This window comes from Tupaia chinensis, unplaced genomic scaffold (assembly GCF_000334495.1).
Source record: "Tupaia chinensis unplaced genomic scaffold, TupChi_1.0 Scaffold000399_1, whole genome shotgun sequence".
NCBI classification, from domain to species: domain Eukaryota; kingdom Metazoa; phylum Chordata; class Mammalia; order Scandentia; family Tupaiidae; genus Tupaia; species Tupaia belangeri.
In genome coordinates, this window is record NW_006159901.1 from 832,338 (window position 1) to 853,196 (window position 20,859).

At 41.0% G+C, this 20,859-nt stretch overlaps 1 protein-coding gene across 1 annotated transcript; it reads left to right on the top strand.

The window, feature by feature from the left end:
• The first annotated feature begins 56 nt into the window (after positions 1-56).
• On the top strand, positions 57-19,414 carry NRBF2 (nuclear receptor binding factor 2). The gene is given in 6 exon segments (XM_027774070.1): positions 57-340; positions 11,725-11,809; positions 15,990-16,030; positions 17,767-17,973; positions 17,975-18,406; positions 19,310-19,414. Coding segments are annotated over 6 exon segments (1,125 nt in total). The 5' UTR covers positions 57-85.
• Positions 19,415-20,859: the final 1,445 nt, after the last annotated feature.

The window sequence follows — 20,859 nt, forward strand, 5'->3', positions numbered from 1 at the left end:
CTGCACAGCCAAGGCCCCGCCTTCCCTGAGCCCCACCCACTCCCTGTTCTCCCACCTCGCGCCAGCCAACCGTGCGCGTGATGTCATGGCGCCGTGCGTGGTCGCGGCGGCGGCGCAGGGGGCGGGTCCGTGGCGCGGCGCCGGAGGAGGAAGTGGTGTGGTTGTTACTCCCTTTGCGCCCACCGCTCGCTCCCCGGGCGCGGAGACGGGTCGCAGTCTCTGCTGCTGCGTCGCGCTCACCTCCTCTTCCCCTCCATGTTCCCTGGCGCCGCTGTTCCCCTTCCTCAGGCCGCCGCTTACCCGGAGGTCTATGGAAGTAATGGAAGGACCCCTCAATCTGGTGAGTGGCCCAGAGAGGCTCGCGTCCGACCTAAGTGCCGTAGCCTCGGGAGTCCGGGTTCGTCCTGGTCAGGCAGGCTGCTCCCTTGAGGCTGGGAGGCCGGTTTGGCGGAGGTGGTTGAAGAGCCTGGCAGGCCCTGGCTCCACAGTGGCTCTGGTCAAACCGCCCCAGACTTTTCCCTCCTCGGGGGTCTCTGGGAAGCTCCTGCCCCTCCGGTCGCCCCCTGCCTCAGGGTCCCGGGCAAGGGGCTGCTACCAGCCGGGGCCGCCACCTCTCTTCTGGCCGGGGGCAGTGCCTTCAGGCGCCACGTCGTCACCTGCCTGCAGCCTGGAGAAACATCTGAAGCTGGTCAGGACAGAAACGTTGTGTAATTCTGGTTTTAACTTTTGACATTGGGGGCCCGGGTCCAAGAAGCATTCCAAGATGGAATATTATCTCCTCTTACCCCCATTTGTCTCCTCACTCATTTTTGGCATCCGTTCAGATGCATAACCTGATAACATCTCTTTTCCCCGAATATATTAAGAGACCCTGGGAAGAGAGCCGTTTAGTTTGGTTTCTTCACTTGAGGTATCACGAAAGTATAGTAGATGTTTGTCCTTAGTAAAAGTCCTCAACTGTGTTTTTAGGCATTTTGGGGGTTACTATTAGAAGAACAGGAAACAAAACCTATCATCCAGAAGAAACACAAGTCTTTACAGACTAGCCATTGTGTCTTTTGCTTTCTCTGTGAGGATACCCATTTTGGATACAAGTCAGATTAGTTAAAAGTTGAAGACAGGAAGAACTTTTAAGTCACTGGTTCGCAGTTCATTTGTGATGGTGGGATTGGAACAAGAAATCGTATTTATAGAGGATTAGTTCCTCACATTAGAACTCTGAACCCTAGTGTCTGGAAGAGCCCTGAACTGGTTCAAACCACTCTATAGAGAAACAGTAGAGCTGGTGGTTTAACAGTCTATGTTCTGGAACCAGATTGCTTGAATTTGAATTCTGGCTTTGTCACTTAATAGTTGTGTGACCTTGGGCAAAGTACTTGTCCTCTTTTAGGTTTGTTGTGAGGATTAAAGAGTAAATAGCTGTGAAGCGCTTAGTACTTTACCTAGTACATAGTACAATGTAAGAGTTATCTATTATAACTAGACCAGAAACCCTTAACTTAGAATCTTACTTGTAAACTTCAGTTATACAAGTAACTAGTTGAACTTTGAAAGCCTAAGATTCTAAGACCTTAAAGCTGTGATTCTTAATCACTAGTGCCAGGCTAGCCACTCTGAGAAGGCCTCACTGTTTTGTTAATTTGGGCCCTACCCCTATCTGTCAGTTGTTAATATTTAAGAAGAATTTGGCTATGTTTGAGTTTTTAAAAACCAGGGAAATATCTTTCACTTTTTTGTTTTTAAGGTTGTACTGAAATATAATAGATTGCTCAGTACTAAAACTTGACAGAAATATTGTTGGAAATAACCAACTGCTTATAAAGTGCTTCAAAGTCCGTGTGTCCTTCCAAAATGACTATTGGTTCAGTTTCAGTAAGCTTCACTTTATTTGGCTGCAGACTGCAACGTACCTAGCCACCTGTCCCACAAGTGTGTGGTAGTTATGAGAAGACAAACTGGGCGACAGTAGATGGAACAGCAGAATCATCTGCATAGGAAAAACTAGTTAAATTGTGGCAACAGTATTTTTATAGAAGGAGAATTTTTAAAAGAATCGTATTTAAAAAAAAATTGTATTAATCAGGCTAGCATAATTCCATAATCTAGCCATAAAATTTATGTGGATGATTACAAGAAATTTGGCATCTTGAATTTTTAAGCCATTTAAGATTTGAAAGATCTTATTTCCAGCCTGGCTGGTTTTTTTTTTTTTTTTTTTTTTTTTTTTTTAAGATAGCAATGGAACAGAGATTTACATTTATTTTAATGATTATAACTGTGCTGCTAAGTACCAGTGACAGGCCTCTATCACTCAGAGTATTAGAAAATTGGATTTTTTTTTTTTGAAAACTGTCATATTCTTGTTATGTCAGGAGACACCTAGTATCTAGTTGAATGAACTTGAGAGTTATCAGTGCTATGATTTTATTTTATTTTATTTGTCTGTTGCTAGGGCACTTGCCAGAGGGAGGAGAGTAAACACACCCCACCCCCCCAGTGAATGGTCACATCACAATCCCATCTCATCCCTTTCTCCCTCCTGCTGGATCTGGGACTAGAACTACAGTCAGCCATGTGGAATCCAGCTGCCTTAACTACCAGGCCACTGAGCCAGCCCTCAGTGCTGTGATTTAAAAATCCCACAGTATATACAAAGTGTGCCTTTGAAAATCCCACTAGTATATACAAGCTTTATCTAATGGCATCATAGTCTGGTTCAAAATCATTAAGGACATGATAGTACATGGATTTATAAAGTCCTCAGAGCATCCTTGGAATTACGTAAGAACTATTGGGTCCTCAGGAAAGTCATGACATAGTTTTCTGTGTTTTTCTATGCAAAAATGCTTCATGACTTTTCCAATGACTCAATATTTCTCAGTTTGAAAAAAATGAATTGTGTAGGTCAGGGACTCAAACTTTTGTGGATTACAGATTATTTTTATATGATTTCTTTTATCAATGTTTTCCAATTAATGTACTCATCATTTTTATTTCAATGTGGTCTTTATGTCTGTTGAATTGTAGATTCTGTCAGCTTTTAGTGCCTCTGCTCTACCTCTGCTCTACTTTTCTTTTTTAGTTTGTCTTTTTTTGTTGTTCCCTCCCTCCCCCCCAATCAGGCACAGGTGCTCCTGGAAGAAGGAGGCAGAGAGAGAGAGAGAGAGAGAGAAATTAAGAAATCACACTCCCCACCCCTGGGAGGATGGCCACACCACAATCCCCTCTTCATTCTCTTCTCAATTTTTTTTTTTTTTTAAGCACACATACACACATGCCTGGTGTGTTTTTCAGGCTCCTAGCTCAGGACTCCAGCAGCAGGGTCTGTCCTGTGGGATCCAGCTTCTACCCACTATGCCACCTACTGGCCCCAACCTCTGTTCTACTTTTGATTCTTTTATTGCAGAAGGACCTATATAGGCATATTTCCTCACTGAATTTTTTAGATAGGAAGAGACTAGTTTAAAATATTTTAATGTGTAGTACTCTTCATGCCTTCTAGTTCTCTCATTTTAGAATCTTTTCTAAGGAAAAATATAACTTGTACTATCAGTGAGGAAAAAAATAGCTAGTCTTTGATCTCAAAATATGTTGTTTCATCAGTATTTTTCTTTCACTTTTTAATATGGAAGGATTGTAACTTAACAAAATTACTTAGTGCTTATTTAGGCATTTCTTTCATTGCATTTATTTTTGGCAATTTGAGTGCTGGTAGCACAAGTCCAGACTTGTGTGTGAGATAATTTCTCGTTCTTTGGCATGTTTGCTGCCAATTTAGGAAGTGATGTCAGATCTTAATTTATATGTGACTGTGCTCATGCTTTGCTTACTTACTCTGCAAAGGACAGGATCTATGTGACTACATGGCCACAGTTTTTTTACAGGCTTGGCCCATAAGAATGCTAAGGCTATGTTTGTTGAGTAACTTCCTCTAGAGTGGTTGGTTCTCACATCACAGTGGTAAATGAAGCTCTTGCTTACAAACTTCTCATCTAAGAAAAAAATTAGATACCATGGCTGAAGGAATGGCTTTGTACATACTTGGAGTCTTTCTAATCATTCCATGTTATTTATATTGGCAGTAAAATCTTCAAGGTAAAAAGAGGCTTGAAAAATTCCAAAGAAAATGTATCCTATGTCACAAGCTACGCTTGGCTTAACTGAAGCATTCTGGGGAAAGGCGATGGTGCAGTGAAATATGTCTAATGTTTCTAAGTGCTGAGGTTGGTAACAGATGCATTACCTATGTTATTTATCTTGTCTATATGAGATGGTCCCCCGCCCCCATTATTTTACGGTTGACTTTGAAATGTAGCATAAGTGATGATACAGGATTTTTTGTTCTGTTTTGTTTTGAGAGATTTTTGCTATAGGGTGCATGCAGTCATCAGAACGGCCAGCAGAAAGGGAGAAATAATCCCACTGGAGGGGATGGCCACGCTGCAGTCCCCTCTCCTCCATTCTCCTCTCCGGGTTTTGGGCACACATGCACATGTGAATGCCCTGCGTGAGTTTTAAGCCGCCGGGTCAGGAACTCAAACCGCGTGGGAGTCCAGCAATGTAGGCATTACACCATCTGCTGGTCCCTTTGATATGAGATTTGAAAGCAAGATTCTTGGTTTTTTTAAGAGATTTTTGCTACAGGGCGCGTGCGCTCGCCAGACAGACAGAGAGAGACATCGAGACAGAAAACGAGAAATCACCCCCCAGGGGGGATGGTCACGCCGCAATCCCTTTTCCTCCATTTTCCTCTCGGGATCTTGGGCGGGCACGCACGCACACGCGCCCGGTGTGAGTTTTAAGCCACCGAGACCGGGACTTGAACTGTGGTCGACTACATGGGAGTCCAGCGACATAGCCATTATGCTAACTGCTGGTTCCTGAAAGCAAGATTCTTAAAAACAAAACAAAAACAACAACAACAAAAAAAAATGGTCTTTCTGTTAAATCATGTTTACTTATCTGTTTGGACTATGATCTACAATGAGGGATTTTTACAGAATGGCAAATACACATGCTACTGCAGAGCTACTACTTTATGGAAGGTGCCTCTTGAAATTGTGCAAAAAATGCAGAGACCCTCATCAATTTATCAAAAAACAGAAAGACTAAAACTTTCGTTGTCTCTATATGATACATTAAACATTTACTTGTAGATTTAGAACAAAAATAATGCTGTTATAACCTGCTAAATTGAACTAACTAAACTGGAAGCTCAAGGGGAAAAAAAGATGCAGGCAGAGCTGCATCTGGAAATTAATCCTTAGGCTTAAAGTGAAAAAGAGGTCTCCCTAGAATTCTCCAATACCTTAGCGTTTGTCTTAAGTTTAATTGCATCATGTTAGTCAATTCAGTTCTTACTATTTGGAGATAGGGCTTGCTACTGATCTGTTGAAGATTCAAATAAATTGATTTGGAAGGGAATAATGAGTAAGGTTTCTCTTTTGCTCCTAATTGACTTTTTCCTCTGCCTTCTTTTTGGTATTGTATTTGGTGTGGTGTTCTTTTTATTTTACATACAGCTTTCCCCAAGAACACAGAAATAAGTAACTGAAAGTTAAAGTAGGTAATACTGTTTTACTTTGAAAGAAGTTAATATTGCACTTGTTTTTTTTTTTTTTTTTAATTGCTTGCGCATGATAGAAAAATACCCTCTGCTGGATTTAATCACACTATTATCACCTTCCTCCAGTCCTCCAGCCACCAAAATCCTGAGCACAAGCTCATGAGTTTGGCATGTTTTCAGTCTGACTGGACTGGAGATTCAGACTGCAATTAGCTCTACAGTCCCAGTATGTTACTGACTGCACCACAAAGGCTGGGCCTTAACCTGTATTTTAAAAATAGTTAGCAAATAGTTAGCATGGGCCAACAGGTGGTGTGGAGGTTAAAGGCTGGACCCATACATGGCTATCTATGCAGTTCAAGTCCCAGACATTGTAGCTTGGAAAGTATCCTGGGTGTGTGCATGTGTGTGCCTGTCCAAAATCCTGAGGGGAGAATGAGGGAGAAGGAATTGTGGTGTGGCCATCCACCCTGGGGAATGATTTCTTACTTTCCTTCTCTCTCTCTGGCTAGCAAAAACCAGAGGGGAAAAAAGAAATAGAAAATACTTGTTCGGTAAGCCAGTTAGTAGCCTAGCTGTGGTTAGGATTTCTGTTGGTTGCAGATGATGGAAACCCACTTCAAATAACCTTAAGTCAAATGGGATAAAGGAATCAGACACCAAAGAAAGGCATAGTAAGGGCAAAGTACATTGTAGGTGGGTCCAGGAACATGTGGGACCTGGCACTCACACATAGTTAGGACTCTCCCTCTCTTTTCTGCCCCTTAGGGTCTGACTGTTTCATTTCTCTCTCTAGACCCCCTCTCTACATCAGTTTAGAACACTTGAAACTTTCTTAACATATGCTTTGGTCTGAAGTATGAGAAATGAGAGAAGAATTTTTTAAGTATCTAGGGTACAGATAGTATAACAGTATACAAAAACCACAGGAATTAGGGGTTGCCTAGGAAGAAGAGCAGTGCGCATAAAGAGGTGGGACTGTTTTATTTTGAATTTTGTAACCGGCATTTTGAATTTCCAAAGAAACATTAATGGAATTAATTATTTTTAATCATTGTCATTCTACTAAGAATAGTATTTAAAGAATATCAGGTTTGTTTGTTTTGTTTTTTTTTTTTTTTTGTAGATTTTTGCCATGAGTTTTCTGCACTTGCTGGAGAGAGATATAGAGGGAAAGTGAGAAATCATCTCTTAGGGGATGGACACACTACAGTCCAATCTTCATTCACTTCTTGGGATTTAGGACATGCACACACACACATGCCCAGCATGACCTTCAAGCTGCCTGGTCCAAGGCTGGAACCATCATCAGCCGTGTGGAAGTCCAGCCGCCTTGAGTACCAAGCCACCTGCTAGCCCACACCCAGTGTGTTTTTCATGCCACCGGGCCTGGGACTTGAACCACAGAGCTGGCCACATGGGATCCAGAGCCTTAAACACCATACCACCTGCGGACCCAAGAATATCAGTTTTTTTGTTTTATAATAATTATTTTCTTTAACTTTATTTATTATTATTTTCCAGTTTGATCAGAGAAAGAAAGAGGGAAAATGAGAAAGCAATCCACCAGGTCTGGGACTTGAATTGTGGTGGGCCATGTGGATGGAAATCCAGTGTCTTTAGCCACCACGCCACCTGCTGGCCCCAAGAATATCAGTTTTGATATGTAAAATCTTTAAAGATTAAGAGTAAGAATTGCTACTAAAGTAGATTTCCTATAATGCGTTCATTTTTTTTTAAGGGAGATTTTTGCAATAGGGCTCATGCCCTTGCCATAGAGACAGAGAAAGACAAAGAAACAGAAGGTGAGAAATCAACCCCTAGGGAGTGATGGCCCTGCCACAATCCTTTCTCCTCCGTTCTCTTCTCAGGATCTTAGACATGCATGTACTTCTACCTGGAGTGAGTTTGAAGCCACGGGGTCTAGGACCCAAACTGCAGTCTACTACTTGAGAGTCCAGCAATATAACCATTATACCATCTGCTGGTCCTAATATGTTCAATTTTTTAAAAACACTATTTAGTGTACCTAATTATTTGACCAACTTTTTTTTTTTTTTTTGGAGAGCTTTTTTTGCTATAGGGTGTGTGTGTGCGCTCACCAGCAAGGCTGAGAGAAAAACAGAAAGTGAGAAATCAACTGGCAGGTGTGATGGCCACACTCAAATCCCGTCTTCCATTTTCCTTCTTGGGATTTTGGGCACACACACACCCCCACACGCTCACCCAAATGCACCCAGTGTGAGCTTTGAGCCTCTGGGTCCAGGACTTGTACTATGGGCCATGGGAGAATCTGGTGACATAACTATTATTCCATCTGCTGGTCCCTGTCAATGTTTTTTTAACATTTATATCTCGGGGGAGAGAGAGATTGAGAAGCCACTCCCCAATAGGATTCTTGTGCCACAATCTACTCATGGTCTCAGCTGACTGGATCATGGGTCTTGAACCCAGGACCTTTCCTGAGTAGGGCCTATTGCATAAACTCTGCACCATCACCTGGCTTCAACTTCTTGACAGCAGATACCACTACACTTTTTTTTTCTTTTATAGTATTTAGCATAATGATGAGTTTATTGAGTGCTATGCAGGCACCATTCTAAGTATTGATGTTTTAACTAGTTCAGATTTCATAACAACTATTGTTCCAAAGATGAGAAAAACTGAGGCAGATAGTTTTAAAAGCCAAGTTCATGTGTCTATTCAAGCTGAGATTTGAATGTAGGCAGGTAAGCTCTATGCAATCTGCACTTCCTGGATAAGTTCTACTAATAATAACTTAATAGGAACTATACTCTTTTTTTAAACAGAATTTTATTGCTGTGATGCCAAATGATCTAGAGTAGACGTGTGTTTTTGTTGGGATTGGTAATATCTGAGACTATGAGCTACCGCTCTTGAAGTGGCAGAGGAATTAGAGATTTTTTAAGTGTTCAGCAGTTCAAGTAACACTTTATTCTGTCATCACATAGCTTGAAGTTTAATTAGGGAGCTTCATAAATATTCATAGCACTGTAAGTGATTGAAGTCATCAGAGACACATGGAGTGAAGTAACCTCAGATAGCATCTCCTTGCTTCTCAGAGCCAGCAACTTCAGCTTTACCTGGGATGAATATTAAGCCCTATTCCAAACCTGCTGACTAGAAATCTGTATTTTAACCAGATTCTCAGGTGATTGATGTTCCCATTAAAACTTCAGAAGCATAAGTCTGATCCAGATCCATTACTTTACGAGTGGGAAATAGGTCTCGAAGGCTGGACTAACTTAAGCTACTTTAGTGGTGAGCCAGAACTTGAGCCCCGAGGCCCTGGTTCTTGGAAGGCCTAGATCTACACTAAGCCATTGATTAAGGTTTATAGTAACTGGGATTTCGGAGATTCTTTTTTTCCTCTGTCAACCCTTTTGTCTTGATCTCTGTTTTGCACTGAGTATGATCTGCAGACATGCCCAGATATCTATAACTCAGTTGCAAAAGTGATTCTCTGAAGTATTTTTGAGGTATCAATAGCCCATTTCTTGAAAAAATTCAGGGTACATCACTCTATGTCTGACAGAACAGATTTGTTTGTTTTTTTTTTTTTTTTTCCTCCTTTCTTTCTTGAGACTTAACATTTTTTGTTTGTTTTCCCCATCAGGCACATGCACTTACCAGAGTGAGAAAAAGGAGGGGGGGGCGGAGTGAGAAATCACCTTCTGTGTATGGCCATGCCTCTATCCCTTCCCCATTATACTCTCAGGGTTTTGGACATGCAAACACATGTGCCTGGCATGATTTTCAAGCTGCTGGGGGCTGGGACTTGAACTGAAGTTGACCATATGAGAATCCAAGATCTTAACCACTGTGCCCCTGCTGGCCCTAAATTTTGCTATAGGGTGTGTGTATGCTCTCCAGAGAGAGAGAGGGAAAGTGAGGAAGCACTCCCAAGGGGTGATGCCCACTCTGCAATCCATTCTTCTCTTGGGATTTTGGGCATGCCGGCACACATGCCTGGCATATTTTTCAGGTTGCCTGGGACTCAAACTGCACAGGGGCCACATGGGATCCAGTTGCCTTAATTACCATGCCATAGGCTGGTCCTGATTTTTATTTATAAGTGAAAGAAAAAAACTTTAGAAATTTACCCTGATAACCATTTTTTAATGTACAGTTTCGTAGTGTTAAGTATATTCACATTTTTGCACAAAAAAGCTCTAGAACATTCTCATCTCACAAAATTGAAACTATACCAATTGAACAACTGTTTCTCATCTCTTCCTCCACCCATTCAGTAATGAATTGTTCCACCACTGTTTCTATGTTTGATTACTTTTCTTTCTCTTTATTAGCTCACTATATAACATTAAATTATGTAAATCCATCAGTCTGTTGGGCCTCATTGGGGTGGGGGGGACAGTCACAAAGCTGTAGTGAAAGCAGGTGAAATAATGTGCATTAAAACTCATTACAGGGGCCAGCAGGTGGCGTGGTGGTTAAGACATTGGATTCCCACCAGACCCACTGTGTGGTTCAAGACGGGGCTGCGTGAAAATCACAGAGGTTGCGTGTGCTTGTGTACCCAGATCCCGAGAGGAGATTGGCTGAGAAGGGATTGTGGTATGGCCATCCCATCTGGAGGGTGATATCTGACTTTCCCTCTCTGTCTCTCTCTGGTGAGCACACATAACCTATGGCAGAAACCTTAACAAAAAAAAAAACTCATCTGAAATTTTTATAGTGCACCACAAATGTGAGATCAGTGACTAGCCCATTTATGTTTACGTTTAAAGGGGTCTGAAGTTATTTGCTTTTAGAACTTCTGATTTTGTGTTCTATTAGTGAGTTGTACCTGAAAAAAATCTCTACTCTGCTCTTAAATATTGGTATCATTAATTCCTCAACTGTACAATGTATAAATCTTTAATTTTAAACAGTAATTTGGGCTAGCCCTATAGCATAGCAGTTAAGCACTATGCACAGAAAACCTGATCCTGTAGACTGAGTGTGGTTTGAATCCCCTACCCAGTGGCTTGAAAAATAGGCTGGGCTTGTGCTCCCAGAGACCTGATGGAATGGAGAAGTGGAGGAAGAAGGATTGTGATGTAACCACATTCTTCTCTCTGCCTTCCTATTGCAGATGCCCTTTGGCAATAAAGCAAATAAAAAATAAATAGTAACTCTGATGTTGAAAGGGAAGGGTGGGTTGATATAAGAGAAGATTGGATTTTTACTGTGTGGTGATTTCCTGATTATAGTTTTAAAACTATACAGTCTAATGAAAAGTGTTTACAAAATGACTCTTTTTTGAAAAGAGCTTGCTAAAAATCAAAGTACACACAAAATCAACAAAATATATACAATATATGATTGTAACTCTTGGTTACTCTCTGAATAATGCAAGATTGTGGGTCAGTGAAGGAGTTAAATGAGTGATATTAACCTTGGGAGGGCTTATTGGTAGATTGAAGAGAAGTGGCTAGTTAGCTCCTTCCTGATACTTTTGCTCTAGCCTCCATTCGTTTCATTTCTCCACTTATAGATAATAGCTATAGGGGCCAGCAGGTGACATGGTGGTTAAGGTGTGCCCACATGGCCACCCGAGGTTCAAGTCCTGGATCTGGTGGCTTATAAATCAGAACAGGTGTGTGCGCATGCATGTCCAAGATCCCAGGAGGAGAAATAATTGTGTCATGGCTACGGGTAGTTTCTCACTTTCTTCTCACTGCCTTTCTCTGATGATTGCACATACCCCATGGCAAAAAATAAATAAAAAATAAAAAAGATACAGCTTTAATGTAATGGTGGTTTGATATGTGGAAATAAACAGCATTATTTATCTTTTTACAAGATTAGTGGTTTTTGGGAACAGCAGTTAGCGTAATGGCTATGTCGCTGGACTCCCACGTAGTCGCCCACGGTTCAAGTCCCATACCTGGTGGCTTAAACTCACGCTGGGCGCGTGTGCGGGCATGCCCAAGATCCCAAGAGAAGAATGGAGGAGAAGGGATTGCAGCATGGCTATCTCCCCAGGGGGTGATTTCTCGTTTTCTGTCTCTCTGTCTCTGTCTTTTTGGCAAGCGCATGTGCTCTATAGCAAAAAAACTCCCAAAAAAGAAAAATTATTTTTTTAAGTCATGAATTTTATAATCCAGATGAATTTAGGAATGTTTGTCTTCTAGGCTCATCAACAGAGCAGAAGAGCAGATCGATTATTAGCTGCAGGGAAATACGAAGAGGCTATTTCTTGTCACAAAAAGGCTGCAGGTGAGTATTTTTTTTAAAGAAATACCAAGTGTGGGAACCAGCAGTTAGCGTAATGGCTATGTCACTGGACTCCCACGTAGTCGACCGGGGTTCACGTCCCGGACCCGGTGGCTTAAAACTCACGCCGGGGGCATGTGCGTGCATGCCCAAGATCCCGAGAGGAGAATGGAGGAGAAGGGATTGCCGTGTGACCATCCCCCCCGGGGGGTGATTTCTTGCTTTCTGTCTCTATGTCTCTCTGTCTGGCGAGCGCCCACGCCCTGTAGTGAAACCCTCTCAAAAAAAATTAAAAAAAGAAAAAAAAGAAATACCAAGTGTAAAATCAAAAAACAATTTCTTTTCCCTGGTTCATGTAACACAATTACTGATAGAAGTAATAATTAATAGGAGTGATGTGTGCTGTCCTGCATGTACAGGGTTGACATTGCTTTAATGATTTTTCCAGTGAGTGCGTTGGGTTCCCCAGCTTCTCTTAAGCAGTCTTCTTTCTAAACCATGAAGATGGCATAAATGGTAAAGCAATAGATGATTTCTGGGTGGAGCTTCTGTGTCTGAAAATCACTAAAAACAGAAGCTGAATGTGAGCTTGCTCCAATCACCTTTGTTATTTTTTAAAAGGATTTTGGATTTTTGGCTGACCATTTTAGGGTCTAAAAGTAATTAAATTGCAACCAATTCACCTTTACTGAGTTTCTTTTTTCTGAGGTACTGATAATACAAATCCTACCAAAGCTCTTTGCTACCTAAAATGTTGAAAGAATTTTTTCCCTGTGGACCTTCTTTTGCTTCCCTCTGAATATTTCATCTCTACATGCATGCCTGTAGTAACATGCTGATGATAGTTTTATTTAGGTATGAAATTTAGAAGTGTTGGCTTCTTATCAAAGTCTTAATTTCATCTTAGTTCGTCAAGGAGTATAGCATATGTTGAACTCAGAAATAGATCTTGGAGACCTGTTTTGCACAGATCAGTTTTTTTTTGGCTGAGAATCAAACTTAAAAGCTTTAAGAAGGAGGTGTTTTAACTCATGCATCAAAAATGGAGGTAGGCCATCTTTTTAGAGAAAGCCTTGAAGTATTTCTGTTAGAAGGTGCTTTTCTTTTCTCTTGGGCTAGTATGATGCTCAAAGCCACACTCTTTATTGGTAGTTTGCCCCTTCCATGGTATTTTACTGTTGAAATGCAGACAGCATTATTGAATGCTGATTTGGACTAAGTACCCATCACTAATTTTTTTCCCCCTACCAGTTAATAATTTTGAGAGAAAATTTATTTTCTTTTTTTTAAAGAGTTACTTTTGTCACTTACACATACCCATGTATCACCTGTAGGGCTGAGTAGTATAATGAGTACCCCATAATCTTTGAGATTTTTTGTTTTTTAAACTTTTGCTATAGAGTGCATGGGCTCTCCATAGAGAGAAGGGCTGGAGGGCAATGAGAAATTACCCTGGGCATTGCGGGGAAGAATGACCACACCACAATCCCTTCTCTTCCAGTGTCCTCTCAGGATTTGGGGCTTACACATACGTGTGCCAAGCATGCATGTCCCAGATCCAAGACTCAAATTGAGGAGTTAGCCATGTGTGATCCAGCACATTAACCTCCATATCACCTGCTGGCCCAAATCTTTGTATTTTTATGGAGGCTTTGTACATTACATCTGTTAGCTAATGCTCTTTATCTTTCTTAGACCATATTTTGTTATGAACCAGATTGTTAATTTGTAGTCACTGTGAAGACAATGTACTGTGTTTAACTCTAAGAAAACACATTGACAAGCACTGCCACAGTGAAACGATACCTTTAGTTATAAAACCCAATATGGTTGTTGACCATATGTTAAAATGGAGTGAAACAGCCTATGTTGTATACTGTGCTGAATACATAAAAGAAGGAAAAGCATCATTCCTAACTAATCCTTGTCTTATAAGACTTAAAGCTAATGTTGGGCTTATATAGTCCCATCTCTGTCCCCAGTCTGAATTCTGTTATCTCGGGAGTAGAAAAGATAAAGGAAGCCTCTTAGATCACATTAGCTTTAATTATGGAGATAGAACTTAATGTGATTAGTAAATCCCACTGAGCGGATTTGAAGTTTTGACTTGGTTAAAAATAGCCTTGTGTTGTATTTTAGAGTAGAGCTAAAAACTGATGTGGTTGGAGTGAACTCCCTGTTTTCTAACTGGGCTTACATCTAGGGCTTACAACAGGTGTGTTAGGAGGTATGGATAGGGATGTGTTCTGAAAGGAAGGAACCCAAATATTTGGAATCATGGTGAGATGTGACAGGGAAAGGTCAATGTCTGAGAAAGACTAATAGAAAGGAAAGCCTGAAATGAGAGAACTTAAGGGCAAACCAAGGGAAGGGAAGAACTTTGTGTCTAGCTGTCAAATTATGACACTAAAAGCTTACCCTAAGAATACATAGCTAAGGGCTCCATAGCTTCTATATATTGCAGTGTTTGTTTGGAAAGCACTGAAATGAGATTGCTTGATTTTTCTTCCCTTTGGGGAAGGATAGGATATACCTTTGAGGTAGACAGTGGCTAAGTTAAGATAGAAACTAAGAACATGAGAATTCATTTGCTAGATAAGCTGGGAAATCAGAAAGGAAAAAGTTGTTTTGATGTGGCAGGAGGTGGTGAGGGGAAGGTATCCACATTTTTTTCACTCTACTGAAAAAGGCAAGTTTAAGAAGCCACAGAAACCAAGGGATGCAGTATTGCTAAGACATTTTCTTCCTTAAATCCTTGGTTAGCAGCTGTAACTAATTCTTTGTCTCATGGAGAAGAGTTCCCTAAGTGAATTTCATTTCTTTCACAGACCAAGAAAAGAGTCAAAAGAAGTTAACAGTAGGCATTGCAATGCTTAGAACTCAAAATGAACATTTCAGAATACAAGTAAATCTTAGGAGACACATGTATGTATTTGATCAATATTTTGGTTGAAAACATATTAACCTGGGCCTTCCCTTTAAGCTGGGATGGCATGAAATTGATTCTGGAGCAGATCTGCCATTGTCATGTAGAGGTGATATTTTGCCACACAGTTTTGTGCTTTAGTTCTAGCTTAACAGATTCCTGATAGAATAGTAACAGATGTTGTTATGTTAAGAAGCAATAGGTTCTTCTGATTTTCTTAGTTCCCTTTTCTCATCATTTACTTGGTATCTGCTTTGTTATTTTTAAAATTCACGATAAAATGCATGCACATGCAAGGGAGGGTAGAGGGAGTACCCTCCACAGGGCTCAACCACACTGTGATCTCCTTCCTTTAGTCTACCAGGAACCAGGGCCACGCCACAATCCCTTCTCCTTCATTTTCCTCCTGGGATCTTGGGCACAGACACACACACACCTAGTGTGAGTTTGAAGCTACTGGGTTCAGGACGCAAACCTTGGTCAGCCATGTCGGAGTCCAGTGACATAACCACTATACCATCTGCTGGTCTTTGGTTTCTTGATTGTAAAATATACAGGGGTTTTAAAGCCTAAAACCTTCAAGATGGGGTAGAGAATGTTTACATTAGAGTACCACTGACATCCATTTTGGAGAAGTTTAAGTAAGAATCCTGTTTCTAGGGCCAGAAGGTGGCATGGTGGTTAAGGTGTTATACTCCCACATGGCCAGTCACAGTTTTAGTCCTAGACCTGGCAGCTTTCTTTCTTTTTTTCTCTCTCTGATGAGTGCACGTAGCAAGTTTTAAAGTAGTAATGATGATAATGATAGAGTACTCGAAATAAAAAATAATTATACATGTAATCATTAGCAGGTATAATATGTAACGTATTCATGCTGGGAAAATTCATTTTGCATGCTGTAATTAAATATATAGAGGTAGAGTGTATTAAAAATAATAAAATATTTATTAAAAAAGAAAACTATATATATGTTTAAGTGAGACAACATTCCTCAAACCTAGTAAATGTTCAGTACACATTAGAGTTTGTTTTATGCCCTAATTCCTCCAACATTGTAAGAAAAAAAGTGTAGCTCTGATCACAGAGGGAATAAAAACTAATATATATGTGTATAAAAAAAAGAATCCTGTCCCTTTTAAAAATTTCCAGTTAAAGTAGAATTGGTTCTAAGACCACAGTATCATTATGAGTATTAAAACTTTTCTTTTGATTTGTTCATTACAAAATGACAGCACTCATTTATCTCTTTCTTATCAGCATACCTTTCCGAAGCCATGAAGCTGACACAGTCTGAGCAGGTGAGATGTGTTCTTTTTATTTTTTTTTTTTAAGAGAGATATTTTTGCTATAGGGCATATGTGCTCACTGGAGAGAGAGAGAGAGAGAGTGTGTGTGTGTGTGTGTGTGTGTGTGTGTGTGTGTGTGAGAGAGAGAGAGAGAGAGAAACAGAAAGTGAGAAATCACCCACACCAGGGGAGATGGCTATGCCACAATCCCTTCTCCAGTCTCTTCTTGAGATCTTGGCCACACATACACTGGCGTGAGTTTTAAGTCACCGGGTCTGGAACTGGAACCACAGTTGACTACGTGGGAGTCCAGCAACATAACCATTGCACCATCTGCTGGTCCTGAGACATGTTCTTAATATTACAGCAAGAGCTAGAAAGATTTTCTTGTGGAGACTTGAATTGTATATTTCTCAAAAGGCTATAGTCAAAAACAGGTAAATTAAGAGTATTTCAGAAAGACAGTTAAGACTAAATGAACTGCTGGTTATGTCAGATGTGGCATGCAGAAACTTCTCTCCTTTTTCTAGCAGTTACTAACGGATCTTTGTTCACCAGAGATGGATCATTTAGAGATGACCTCCTTAGAACCTGTCTGATCATTAGCTCATATGTAGAGTCTTCATGGAAAAATGCCTAATAAGAAAAATATGTATGGATTTAAATTTTTTTAACTGTAATTCCATTATTTTGCAACCTTTTTGAAGTCCTGTAAGCAGTCCAGTAAGCAGGCCTGAAACTAGCCAGACTGCCATTTGTTGTCAAAGGCAATTTAAATCTCAACAGCTTCCCACTTTTTATGACCTTTTAGGTTGTTCTGGTACTTTCTGTTTGTTTCACCAGTGACTAAATTGTCTTCTGTGCTTGGGGAAGGCCTACCTAGGTTTTGAAAATTATTTCCAGATTATAAAAATGGCAGTTATGTAGGAGATACTCGGTGAACATTTCTCTTAACTGAAGAGAGAATTTCTGTGCAGAATATTAAGACAGGGAAACATCACTAGTTCTTCACACTGAACCATGGAAATTTAAAAGTATGTCTTACCCTTTAGACTCCCTCTGAAGGTATCAAACCTGCTTGGAATAGCTACATAATGCATTGAGCTTTCTCAAAACCCTGTTGATAAGATGACTTGCTTTTGAGTTGTTTGTAGGGTTCATGTGTCTAAAAAAGGAAGATTTCTGATTTTAAGCTGAGTACAGATGACATTCTAGGAAAGAGTAAGTTACCTACGGTCAGAAAAAGTTTAGTTCAGTGTATTGATTGGTAATAAGACTCCCTGTTTTCTAAATGAATGGTGGTTGTTTTTTTTTTTTTTAATGAATAAAAATGTTAGGAGGCCAGCTGGTGACATGCTGGTTAAGGCAGTTGGATCCTACATAGCTGACTGCATAGTTCAAGTTCTGGTCTTGGTGTCTTGGAAACACACCAAGCCTGTGCGCCTAGAATCTTGAAAGGAGAAATGGAGGAAAAGGGTTTGTGGAATACACCATCCCCCCGCCCCCCATGTCGCTGTCTTTCTCTAGTGATTGCATGCACTCTCCAGCAAAATTAAGGGGAAACAAGTGTTAGCTTATCTAGGAAGGCCTTGTTATTTTGAAAAAAGTTAAAGTTCGTAAATTTCAAATAGTATATGAATTTTAAGTTATTGAATTATCCAAAGGAGGATGTTGGAATAGTATATGTTGAACATTACTTAAGTAACTTAAAATACTAAATTCTGCAACTTGTACCTTCTGTGTAACAGGCTCATTTATCACTGGAATTGCAAAGGGACAGCCACATGAAACAGTTTCTCCTCATCCAGGAGCGGTGGAAAAGGGCAAAGCGAGAAGAGAGGTGGAAAGCCCAGCAGAGCATGGACAGGGATGCAGCTGCCCATGTTCAGACATCTCACAAGCCCCCTGCTGAGGATGCCGAGGGCCACAGCCCCTTGCTAGCTCAGAAGTACAGCTGAGGGCCCTTCCACTGAGAGACACCCGCCTGGAATCCAGGGTGTCTTTGACAGAGACCCTGACACACTGTTATTTTTACTTCAGCAAAAGAATGAGCCAGTAGAGACGTGCATGGGAAGCAAAGCTCCAAAAGATGATAAAACAATTATAGAGGAACAGGCCACCAAAATTGCAGATTTGAAGAGGCATGTGGAATTCCTTATGGCTGAGAATGAAAGATTAAGGAGAGAAAACAAACAGCTAAAGGCTGAAAAGACCAGACTTGTAAAAGGTCCAGTAGAAAAGGAGCTGGATGTAGATACTGACTTTGTGGAGAAGTCAGAGTTATGGAGCTTGCCACCACAGTCGGAAACTGCCGCAGCCTCTTCAACTTGGCAGAAGTTTGCAGCCAGCACTGGGAAAGCCAAGGACATTCCAATACCAGCGAAAATGGCAAAAAAAAAAAAAAAAAAAAAAAAGGGAAAACCACATACAGGGGTAATCCCAGAAATGCTTCATTGTCTGGCATACCATGGGAGAAGAGGCGTGGCCAGGACCTGGGAAACAGTCACTGTGAAATGTGTCGTGGATCTGGTTCATTGACTCGAGCTGATGATTACGACCAAGCAGACACTAAACTCTCTGAGGCGCATTTTCTCCTGATACAAACCAAATGGCTACCTGGAATAAGTTTTTCAAGCAACAGTTATTTTTCTTCAGGGTTAAAGTGTATAAAAGTTATGTTATGTGTAATTAATGCCATAAATGATAAAGTAAAGCCTAAACAATATGGTGGCCTGGGGGCTGCCTTCTGTTTGAACATGCTTTCTATCATGCATTGACTGTATGCATCTTATTAAGCACATTTTGTTTAAGGTGTGTAAAACACACACCTCTGTAGATGAAACTATATGTGCCACACTTTGCACTACTCATAACATAATGATAACCTCAAGACTATCAGAAATATTTAAATTTCCATTTTATGAAGAAAGGAACCAAATTATTAGTTACGCTTTTAAAAAAAAATTACAGTTTACATAATTAATCAGGGTGCGTTTAAGTTCTAACTTTATTGTATAATGCATCGTTGGAAAATGCCAAGGAAACATCTTTTGTTCTTAATGATGCGTGAGTGGAAGTAATGCTAGTTGGCAGTATTTGATTGTAAGAAGTCAATAAAGTAATTGTGTTTTATACCCTTGTTTAACGTGGTCCCTAGTTAAAAGGGAAGATACTGAATGGCTTTATCTGTGTTGTAAACTATGCTGGCTGCCTTAACCACGAGCCGTGGGCTGATCCTGGTTATAAACTGAATATAAATATGAACAGATACCTCAAATGTTCATGTTCCAGCCTTTTTCTCATCCTCACACACTGGAAACTTCTCAGAATGCTCAGGGATGCTCTGGGCAGGAGGCAGTGAGCCTTGGAGTAGTTGACACTGTAGGAGTACAGTAGATGGGGACATAGTACCTCATACTTTGTTCTCTGCAGCACCAATAATGTTGCAGGAGGGAGAAAGGAAAAGGACCAGAGGTAAACATTTGGGTACCTGTCATAGATGTGTTCAGAGCATAGTCTGGAAATGCAGGAGAAATACTGCTTGCTCAGGGGAGGTGTGGGCATGTGGGCTGAAGTGGGGAGATAAAAGTTGGGCTCATGTTGGTCAGTGATGAACTGGCAAAAGTGTGAAGGGCTAAGGCGACCACGTAGAAGTCAAATTTTTTTGTTTCATTTTTATTGCACACAAAATCCCAAATAAACCAGGTTTTAAAAATTATCTTGGAAGTGGGGCCAGCAGGTGGTGTAGTAGTTACGGGACTCCCATGTGACTGAACATAGTTCAAGTCTGGGAGGGACCTGGTGGCTTGAAAATCATGCTAGGCACATATGTGTGTGCACCAAAAATCCCATAAAGAATGAAGGAGAAGGGATTGTGGAATAGCCAGTCTGTCCCCCCTTCCCAGATTTCTCACTTTGTCTATCTTTGATGAGGGCACATGTCCTATGGCAAAACTCTAAAAACAAAACCTTGAAAGTGAAGAATTCTGTGTACATTTATCGTAAAAGTTATTGGGGACCAGCAGATGACTTAATGGTGAGGTCGCTGGATTCCCATTTAGTCTACTGTGGTCTGAGTCTTGGACCCAGTGGCTTAAAACTCACACTGGGCACTTGTGCGTGTGTGCCCCAAATCCTGAGACTGGATAAGGGATTGCAGTGCAGCCACCCTTCTGGGGGATGATTTCTTACCTTCTGTCTCTCTCGCCTTTGTCTCTCCAGCCCTATAGCAAAAAATCTCTTAAAAAAAAAAGGTAATGTTACTGGAGCCAGTAAGTGGCATGGTGGTTAAGGCACTGGATTCCCACATGGCTGACTGCATCCCAGACTTGGTGGCTTGATTTTTCCACTGTCTCTCTTTGGTGAGTACATGCACCCTATAGCAAATTAAAAAAATAATTATTGAGACCAGTGGATGGTGTAATGGTTACGTCACTGGACTCCAATAGCCAATGCGGTTCCTGTCCTGGATTCGGCTTGAAATTTGTGACAGATGCATGTGCATGTGTGTCCTAAATCCGAGAGGGGATTGCAGCATAACCATTCCCTCTGGGGGAGCTGGGGATGGGGGACATGATTTCTTGCTTTCTGTCTTTCCGGCAAGCACACATACCCTATAGCAAAAAATCTTTCTAAAATAATTTTTTTTTTTTTTGCTATTGGGCCGCCAGACAGAGACACAGAAAGCAAGAAATCACCCCCCAGGGGGGATGGCCACGCCACAATCCCTTCTCCATTCTCCTCTCGGGATCTTGGGCACGCACGCACCTGCTCCTGGCAAGAGTTTTAAGCCACGGTTTCTGAACACGAACCGCGGTCGACTACGTGGGACTCCAGCAACA